The following is a 10,147-nucleotide window of genomic DNA, read 5'->3' as shown; positions in this document are numbered from 1 at the left end:
ATGTTTATGAAAATTAATAAAATATAATTATAGAAAAAAAAATTGAATAGATCCAGCAGCAGAGTTCCTCTCACCACCAACAAGAAAGAAGTAGGCATGCAATTGACACCCTTTAGGACCAGACATTTTTGGGCCAGCTAGACTTAAAAGCAGCAGCTGCCATGGGTCAATCAGAGAACCTGAGAGTTAACATGAGATGGGTCTGACCTTGGAACTGCTACCCTTCATAGACAGAACCAGAGCTAAGCTAAGAGCCTTTGCCCAAGTTTGATGGACAATGGTGCAGGGGAGCCAATATTGGCAGGACTGGGAACTCTGTAACACTGGTCTTAAGCCATAAAGCCTGTGAGCACATTTCAGATTTTCTGATACTAACCTGGATTATAACCTTTTGAACTCTCCAATACTGTTCTGTGTGGTCTGTGAACTATCACACTGGACTTTGGACCCAGTAAAGCAGTAAGATTGGTGCTGAGACAAGTAGAAAGAGGTTCAGGAGAGTGGAGGGCATGTCTGACTTCATGAACATTGGTTTTCTGTTGTTCATGCTATTGAAAAGGACAGATCCCCTTTGTAAAGCTGGTAATGGTTAGATATGGCTGTCTTCATGTGGCCCTTGATATTTTTACACCTGTCAATGTAATGTTTTAGGACAGTCTTTGGCAAAGTATAGGTAGCCATAAAACCAAATTTGCTTGACAGTCATTATAAATTTGTGCTTTTCAGTTTGGCATGAATTGGCATTATAACTGGTAAACTGTTGCATACCTGTGGATTCATAATACTGCCACAGAACACATTTGATTTTTTTGAATCAGCTCCTTTATGCATTCATTAAGCATATACCATTCTACTTCAAGCTCCTTATCAGATACAGATGTCCTTTTACTAGGAAAATGCTTATCAAGTCTTAAATCCTTCTGGCATCATGGTTGGAAGCATCTCTCTCTTTTTTTTTAAGGAAGCATCTCTTATGGAACATTAAACTCTGTGTCTGTATTCTCTACCTACCCTGACTTAAAAAGGATATTGCAGCACCAATAAACCCTTTTCTTGTAGTTTTATTTACTCTTTCTTCTTTGTAATCATATCTTCCTTATTCTAAAAGTATCCCTGGGCTATATGCTATCTTCTCAAGGGAAGCTGTATATGTTTATTGAATCTGTATCTCTCCTGCAAACTATAGTATGTGCCTAGAAGTGGTGCCCTAGTGCTAAGGAGCTGCACTTCCAACCCAGCAAAAAGGAGTTAAAATCTACCAGTTGTTTCACAGGAGAAAGATGGGCAATTTCTTCCTGTGGAATTTACCATCTCTGAAAACCTGTTGGAAGGTCAGCTACGAGTTGGTTCTGACTCTATGGCACACAACAGCTATTATTTACTGCTATAATTATGATTCCGACTCACAGTGAACCTCTATTGGGTTTCTGAGGCTATAAATTTTACCAGGAAGGGATTATCTCCTCTTTCTTCCTTGGGAGTTGTTCATGGGTTCAAACTGCCAACTCTTCAGTTAGTAGCCCAACATTTAACTTACTATGTCACCATGAATCCTTTCAAACTTATTAGGTATTTCCAAATTGCTCTAAAAATTGATTGAACCAGGATATACTCCCTTATGCATGTATGTTGTTGTTGTGTATCGTAGAGTCTGAACTGACTCATAGCTAAGCCTCTGGCAGGTTTTTTGAGGCAGTTAATTGCATGGAGATTACCCATCCTTCTCCTGTGGAGTAGCTGGTAGACTCAAACTGCATGCCTTCAGGATTGCAGCACAGCTTCTTGCCCCTAGGCCATCAGAGCTCCCCATATGGATGTATAAAATCAGTTAACCATAACTTTGCTAACACTTCATACTTTGTGGTTATTATGTGCAGATGAGTTAATTCAAACTCATAGCAACCCTATTAGACAGAGCAGAACTACCCTATAAGGATCCCCAGGCTGCCATCTTTGTGAGAGTAGAGTACTATGTTTTTTTTTCTCTACAGAGCCACTAATGGGTTCATATTGCCAAACCTTCAGTTAGTAGGCAAGTGCTCAGCCACTGCATTACCAAGACTTAAAAAAAAAAACAACCAAACACCTGTAGATACAATTTATTCCCTATATCCACTCATATCCAGTATAAGTAAGAAACAGTATTTAATTTCTGCTTCAATGTATATTTCTCTATTAGAGAGGTCAAGCATCTTTACTGCTCATTTGACTTTCCTGTTGGGTAAACTGCTTCTTTATATTCTTGACTCAGCTTTCTTTCTAAAACAAGAACATATTTTGTCCAACTAAGTATTGAAATCATTAAGATTAACTGATGGTGCACCCAGCTGGAGTAGTTTAGGTGTTATTCCTTTACAGAGTCCTCAATCTGTGGTATATCATTTTTAGGCATCTCATTTGACCAGAACTGGTAAATGGTATTTTCTCTCGCGGGCTTGGTACTCTAACCACACTTTCTCTTGGCAGGCCACATTTGCCATTTACTGGTTGACTTGTGAAGATAAAAGGCTACAGCAAGAGTTCAATATGGGTATCTTATTGTGACACTTTCTGAATTATGACATTGCTTTAGTCAGTTCACTTCGGTATTGGCCCCTTTTTCTATCAACCTTTAAAAAAAGGAATAAGGCTATCAAGAAGCAAGGAGAAAGGCAGTAAGTGTTTGTGTCAATGTATTAGCTGGAAGAATGCAGACCCAACACTGGCCTTTTAGTGTTTATTGTTTTTTTCATGAATATTTAAAGTCTACTTGCCAAAGAGTCTGCCTCATGGACTATGGACAGGGGCTTGTTAGGTATGACTATTGAGGTAAGGCAGTCAGCAAATCAAAATCCTGTTACTCATCTTGCTGTCAGGATTCAGAAATGAAAAAAAAATGATGTCTAATTGTTGACGGTACTCCAGACTAAAGAACATGATAAGGTTCCAGTCTTTAAGTCACTGTTTTGAGACAATGAATAATCTGAGCTTTAGTGGTAGCTAGGCTGTTCAGATTTTCTAGGCCTTTGGGCAATTTAAAGTACTATGGTATCAGTACTGCCTTCAGGGCTCATGCTGCTAATTCTACTTTGCTCTTTCTGAAATATTCTGTTAATTTATTACAGACTATATGAGCACTATCTGCTTATTTTGTCAGTAGTATTTATTAGTAGAACAATAGTCTTTAAATGATGCCATGGCTTGAAAACACAGCCAGCTTTCAGATGCTGTGGATGATCCCTTAGCAATAGTACTGTGTATATGATTCATTGCCTGGATGACATGATCTGTTAGCTGAAGTTGTGCACAGAAAAACATACTGTCACCAGCATCAGAGCTTCCCCACAAAGATTAATCTTCTTTAAGAGCTCAGCTAATTTTTTTAATAGAGCAATAAGAAATTTTCTATTATGTGGAAACTACAGAACAATCTCACTGATTTCACATGCAAGCAAGATTTTACTGAAGATTATCCAAAAACGACTGGAATAGCACATCAACAGAACTACCAGAAGTCCAGGCTGGGTTTAGAAGGGGTCGTGGCACTAGTGATATTGTAGCTGATGTTAGATGGATCTTGGCTAAAAGCATGGAATACCAGAGGAATGTCTATCTGTGTTTCATTGACTATGCAAAGGCATTTGACTGTGTAGATCATAACAAACTATGGCTGACTCTGAGAAGAATGGGAATCCCAGAACACTTGATCGTTCTAATGCGAAATTTATACTTGGACCAGGAGGCAATCGTCAGAACAGAGCAAGGGAACACTGCATGGTTCAAAATTGGGAAGGGCGTACGCCAGGGATGCATCCTATCTCCATACCTTTTCAACCTATATGCAAGAACAGATTATCTGGGAGGCGGGGCTCTATGAGGAGAAATGTAGGGTCAAGATTGGTTGACGATTTATCAACAATCTGCGTTATGCGGATGACACAACCCTGCTTGCTGAAACCGAGGAGGACCAGAAGCACCTGCTGCAGAGTGTCAAGGACTGCAGCCTCCAATATGGATTGAGGCTCAATGTCAAGAAGACAAAGATTCTCACCACTGGACCAATCGGCAGCATCAGGATGGATGGTGAAGAGATTGAGATTGTACACAGCTTTAGTTTGCTTGGCTCCATAGTCAACAGTCTTGGCACCAGCAGCCAGGAAATTAAAAGGCGCATTGCCATGGGAAAGTCTGCTGTTAGGGGCCTCTCCAAAGTGCTGAAGAGCAGTGGTGTCTCTCTGGAGACTAAGGTGCGTCTGATACAGGCCATGGTCTTCACAATCACCTGTTATGCATCAGAGAGTTGGACAATGACCAAGGAGGATAGAAGGAGAATTGATGCCTTTGAGCTGTGGTGCTGGAGAAGAGTATTGAGAATACCATGGACTGTTAGGAAAACAAACATATTTGTCCTGGAAAGGGTTAAACCAGGTGGCTCCTTGAAGGCAAGGATTCTGAGGCTCCGTCTAACATACTTTGGACATGTTGTGAGGAGAGACCAGTCCTTAGAGAGGGACATCATGCTTGGGAGGGTGGAGGGACAGCGCAGGAGAGGAAGGCCCTCTATGAGGTGGACTGATTCAGTGACTGGCATAATTGGGATGGGAGTGTCGGAGACAGTGCGATTGGCACAGGACAGAGTGGAGTTTAGGGCTGTTGTACATAGGGTCGCTATGAGTCGCAGGCAACTTGATGGCACATAACAACAACAACAAACAACTTACCTTTCTATTAAGTTATACATAGTAGTAAAATATACTATATGACATTGATTATTTATATTTATATCTCCTAGTATTTATGTTTTTGGGAAATAAAGCTATATAACAAAAATACATTAGAAACTTTTGTTTTCAAGACAACAAGAAAACTACAAAAGAAGGTGGATATTTAGTAGAAATTAATTTAGCAGAAAAGGGCAATGACTACTTAGAAGTCCAAAAAGAATATGCCTAAACTTTTTAAAAAATAACTGCAAAGCAGCAACTATTTTAAACTTTTTCAGCTCTGATGGTAAGAAGCTGTGCTGCAATCCCAAAGGCGTGTAGTCTGAATGCACCAGCTGCTCCGTGAGAGAAGGATGGGCACTCTCTTCCTATGTAATTAAATGCCTCTGAAAACCTGCTGGAGGGTCAGCTATGGGCCTGTTCCAACTCGACAGCACACAACAGTAACACCAACTTCTATAAGACAGTAAACAACAAACAATGGTAAAGGTGCAGAGATTGGAATCCTCTTACATCATTGGTGGGAATGTAAAATGGCACCAATTTCTATGGAGAGCAGCTTGATGTCTCCATTAAAAAAAAAAAGGAAGGAGAAATTTATTTTTATTTATAATCTCAACTGTTGTTTTTTTCTTTCCTTAAGTCAGGATTGACTCATAGCTGCCTTCCAGTGGGTTTTCAGAGGCAGTTAATAAGTTGCCGCAAATGACGGCAAATGTGTTTCTAAGCACCGTCGTCAATTTAAAAAGTGTGCGGCAACGTGTTAACCACACAGGAGACGACTGCCCATTTTTCTCCTGTGTAGCAGCTGGCAGATTCTAACTGCATTCTTTTAGCTGACAGTGGGTTTCCAGAGGCAGTAAACTGCATGGAAGGGGATCACCTATATTTCTCCTGAGGAGAAACTAGTAGATTCAAACTGCGTACCTTAGAGATTATAATGCAGGTTCTTACCATTAGGCCACCAGAGCAATCCAACCATATAGCCTAAAGAAATAAGACCTGTGACATAAACAGATATATGCATTCCCCTGTTCAAGCAGCATTATTTACAACAGCAAAAAGATGGAAACAATTCAAGTGTCCACCAACAAAAGAAGGGGTAACAAAAACTATTCCTAAAATGCAGTACTATGCAACACTAAAGAAAAATCAAGAATTCAAATAACACTGCAAATAATGGATAACTTTTAGAATGTATTATGCTGAGTTTACACATAAGTCAGTCATAAATGGATAAATATTGTATAACATAATTATACATGGTCTTCAGTGACTATGGATGACATAAGACAATGCCTTTGAGTTGTGGTGCTGGAAGAGTCTTGAACATACCATGGACTGCCAAGAAAACAAATAGGTCTGTTTTGGAGAGAGTGAAAACAAATATTTCCTTGGAAGTTAGGATTTTGAAACTCTGTCTGACATATTTGGGCATGTGGCCAGGAGGGACCAGTCCATGGAGAAGGACATCATGCATGGAAGGGGAAACACAGGAGAGGAAAATCTCAGATAAAATGGATTGATATAGTTACTAGGACAATTAGGGGGGGGAGGTAGGTGTGTTGGAGCCAGTGAGACTGGCTCAGGACAGGCTTCAGAGCTGTTGTACATATGGTTGCTATGAGTCAAAGGTGACTCAAAGGCACATAACAACAACATTATTCTAAGAAGCCAAGGAAGGGAACTCTGGTGGCCTAGTGGCATTACGCTGCTCTGTGATCTGGAAGGCATGGGGTTTGAATCCACCAGATGTTCTGCTGCTGAAGGAAGGGCAACCTCCTCCTGTGTCAGTTGTATTTCATTTGATGGTACACACCCACACATACACAAAGCCAAGGAAAGGTTTACAAGCAGAAAGAATCATTCTTAAATGGCTATCAGGGATGAGAGGAAGGGAAGAGCAAAAATTAGTAAATAGACAACAGACATATTTTAAGATGAGTGAAGGGAAAGGCCATACACAATGTGGGGATGATCAGCACTATAATAGTAAAAAGATAGAAAAAAGAAGGACAGAAGGTTTTATAGAAATCGGAATTATGCAGGGAGAAAGTGGTAAAACTGTGACTGCACTGAGAGTACTGCAACTGACAAAAAACAAAGTGTATGAATGTTAAAAAAATCAACAAAAATAGAAATATTTCAATTGAAATATAGTATATCAAGTTTGTAGCAATTTCACATATACACTCAATTTATAATTTTTAATTACTTCTAATGAGCAAAGGTGTCACTTTGAGAACACAAGTCATAGTACTTTCCAGCACTTAATATATGCATGTGGAAAACTGAACAACAACAACAAAAAAAGTACTGAAGAACTGACATACTGGAATTATGGTTTTGGTAAAGAATAGAATTTACTGTGAAGAATAAGTAAATCTATTTTGGAAGAAGTACAGCCAGAATGTCCCCTTAGAACTGTGAATGGTGAGACTTTTGTTTTGCTTACTTTAGACTTGTTATTAAGAAGGACTAATCCTTGGAGTGGGTGCTGATTGTTGATCCCAGTAAGACAAAATCACTGATAACTTCAATCTTTTCTCCATTTATCATGATGCTGCTTATCAGCCCAGTGGTGAAGATTTTTGCCTTCTTGAAGTTGAAGAGTAATCCATATGGAAGGTGTAGGTCTTCTGTACCAAGCATTTCGGGTCCTCTTCACTTTCAGTTAGCAAGATTGTGTCATCTGCATAATTCAGGTTGTCAATAAATCTTCCTTCTATCTGGATGCCACAGTCTTCTTCAGGGCCCAGTGTCTCTAATGATTTGCTTGGCATACAGATTGAATAGGTATGGAATGTATAGGATACATTCCTGATACACAACTTTCTTGATTTTACACTACGCAGTGTTTCCTTGTTCAGTTTGAACAACAGCTCCTTGGTCTAGGTATAGGTTGTTGTTGTTGTTGTTGTTGTTTTTATGTGCTGCTGAGTCACCTATGACCCATAGCAACCCTATGTATAGCAGCTCTGAAGCCTGCCCTGTCCTGAGCCAGTCTCACTAATTCCGACAACTCCCATTGCCCTAGTTACTGTATTGCCCTTATCCGAGGTCTTCCTCTCCTATGTTACCCTCCACCCTTCAGAGAATGATGTCCTTCTCCAAGGGCCAGTCTCTCCGGGCCATGTGCCCCAAATATGTGAGACGGAGCTTCAAAATCCTAGTCTCCAAGGAGAAACTTGGTTTCACCCTCTCCAAGAAAGACCTATTTGTTTTCTTGGCAGTGCTTGGTATGTTCAAGACTCTTCTCTAGCATCATAATTTGAAGGCATCAATTAATCTATTGCCATATTTAGTAATTGTCCAACTCCCTGATGAAGAGCAAATAATTTTGAAGACCATTATCTAGATTAGGTGTACTTTAGTCTCTAGACTGACATAGTTGCCTTTCAGTACTCTGGAGAGGTCCCTGATAGCAGAGGAGCATATTTTAAAAAGTTCTGTGATTCCATTGATACCAGCAGTCAAGAAATCAAAAGATGTATTGCAAAGGGAAAGTCTGCTGTCAGGAACATCTCCAAAATTCTGAGGTTTAATGATGTCACTTTAAAGATTAAGGTGTGCCTGATTCAGGCCATGGTCTTTTCAATCCCTTGCTATGCATCTGAGAGCTGGACAGTGGATAAGAATGATAGGCAAAATAATGCCTTTAAGTTGTAGTGTTAGAGAAGAGAACTGAATATTCCATGGGCTGAAAAAAGAGTAAGTAGATATATCTTGGAGAAAGTGCAGCCAGAGTGCTCCTTGGAGGGAAGGATGGTAAAGCTTTGTCTCAAACTTTGGGCATGTTGTCAGGAGAGGCTATTCCTTGTTAAGGGACATCATGCTTGGAAAGATCAACAAAGGAAAGAAAGATTCTCAACGAGATGAATTGATACAGTGATGGCAACAATGGGCTTAGGTATGTCAGAGATGACAGGGATGGCACAGGATGGAAAAGGGTTCAGATCTATTGTTCACAGAGTCGCTATGAGTTGTACTCAATTTGATGGTACATAACAATAATTCCTGAATATATCATGTTTTGTCATGTGACACATGTGATAAAGTATTCCTCTTTAAAAGTCAGTAAGAAAGAGAAAGACTTTCAACAAGATGGCTGCAACAATAGGTTGAAACACATCAATAACCGTGAGGGTGACACTGAATCTGGCAACATTCTGGTATACAGAGTTGTTGCTCTGAGTTATAATTGTACAGAACATGGTACCTTTACAACACGGAACTTAAAACAGAGCTCAAACTAGCCAATAATTATTCTTATTTTTAAAGATCTCAAAAAATTATTCTTTTTTTAAATCCCAAAACAGTTCTAAAAAGTTGAGTATGTATTATGCTACACATAAAATACCTCTGTTGTTGTTAAGTGTCATTGAGTTGCAGATGACTCATAGAGACCCTATGAACGAAAAACCTGAACGCTTGTATAACTTTCATCATTTCTCCAAGTTCACAGAGTTTCCGGAGGCAAGCTATTTTAAAAGTAATGTCACTCCTTTTAAATGGGGGGCTCCACCAAACACTGTCTACCATGAGTAACCATTATCTCATTTGACACATCAGTGTCACAGTGTTTAGCATCACAGCAACCACGAGTTACCTCTGTACAGCAAATGGACAGACCAGTGCTATACCACTTGTAAGAATGTTTGACCAGAAACAATTAAAACCAGATGCATTTTTAAATAGGAGGCAGAATAAAATCAACTCACACCTAATGGAGAGTAAATATTCCACCCTAATACTCACCAGAACCAGAAAACAAACCTCTGTTTAAAAACTGAAATTCAAATGCTGCTATTTGTCAGCTTTAGATAAGATAAACTTCCTACAATACTTACAGCAGCAATAGAAGGCTTCTTCCCATCCCCAGCAGGTGGGTGAGTGACATCTGCTCCCAAAAAGATCACTGGTTGCTGGAACACAGAAGGTCTTGACCACATTTTTTAAAGAAATAATTAATTAATTTAAAAATGTATTCATTTGTATATTTCACACTATTGCAACACAACCGCAAGCTGCTCAGAGAGCATCAAAGGCCTGAACAACTTAATTTTCCTGCATGAATCCCTAGTCAATAAAGTCAAGGATGTCACAGTGGGTCTATCCAATGTCATATTCAGAGAAGTTTGTATTGTTAGCAATGGTACCACTGGATGCAAAGGACAATTCCAAAACAGTCTTAAAGAGGATAAACTTTCTATATTATTCCATCTATTTTTATCAATATTTCTTGACTCTTAAATATGAAGGTTATAATATTTCTTAGAGAAAAAGAAAAAACCTAACTTAAATGTTAGACTGAAAGATTATAGTAGTCTTCTATTCTCTTTCTCAGGCCAAAGTATATTTATTTCCTAGATAGAAATTTGTTTTTGTTGTTGCTGTGGGCGCTCTCCTGAGCCAGTTTCACTGACTTCAACACAGCTACCTCC

At 39.3% G+C, this 10,147-nt stretch overlaps 1 protein-coding gene across 2 annotated transcripts in view; it reads right to left on the bottom strand.

Moving 5' to 3' along the window:
• The window catches only part of AGO3 (argonaute RISC catalytic component 3), a 220,630-nt gene that overhangs the window by 19,458 nt on the left and 191,025 nt on the right, over positions 1–10,147 (bottom strand). For both annotated transcript variants that reach the window (XM_006886442.1, XM_006886443.1), the window contains one exon: positions 9,554–9,644. In XM_006886442.1, the coding sequence (XP_006886504.1) occupies positions 9,554–9,644 (91 nt within the window). The remainder of the gene's footprint in view (positions 1–9,553; positions 9,645–10,147) is intronic.

The sequence above is a fragment of the Elephantulus edwardii genome, unplaced genomic scaffold (genome assembly GCF_000299155.1).
Source record: "Elephantulus edwardii isolate Elephantulus edwardi_28Jun2011 unplaced genomic scaffold, EleEdw1.0 scaffold00049, whole genome shotgun sequence".
Lineage (NCBI taxonomy): Eukaryota > Metazoa > Chordata > Mammalia > Macroscelidea > Macroscelididae > Elephantulus > Elephantulus edwardii.
The sequence above is the reverse complement of the archived record's forward strand: the minus strand, read 5'-3'. Positions and strand labels throughout refer to the sequence as shown.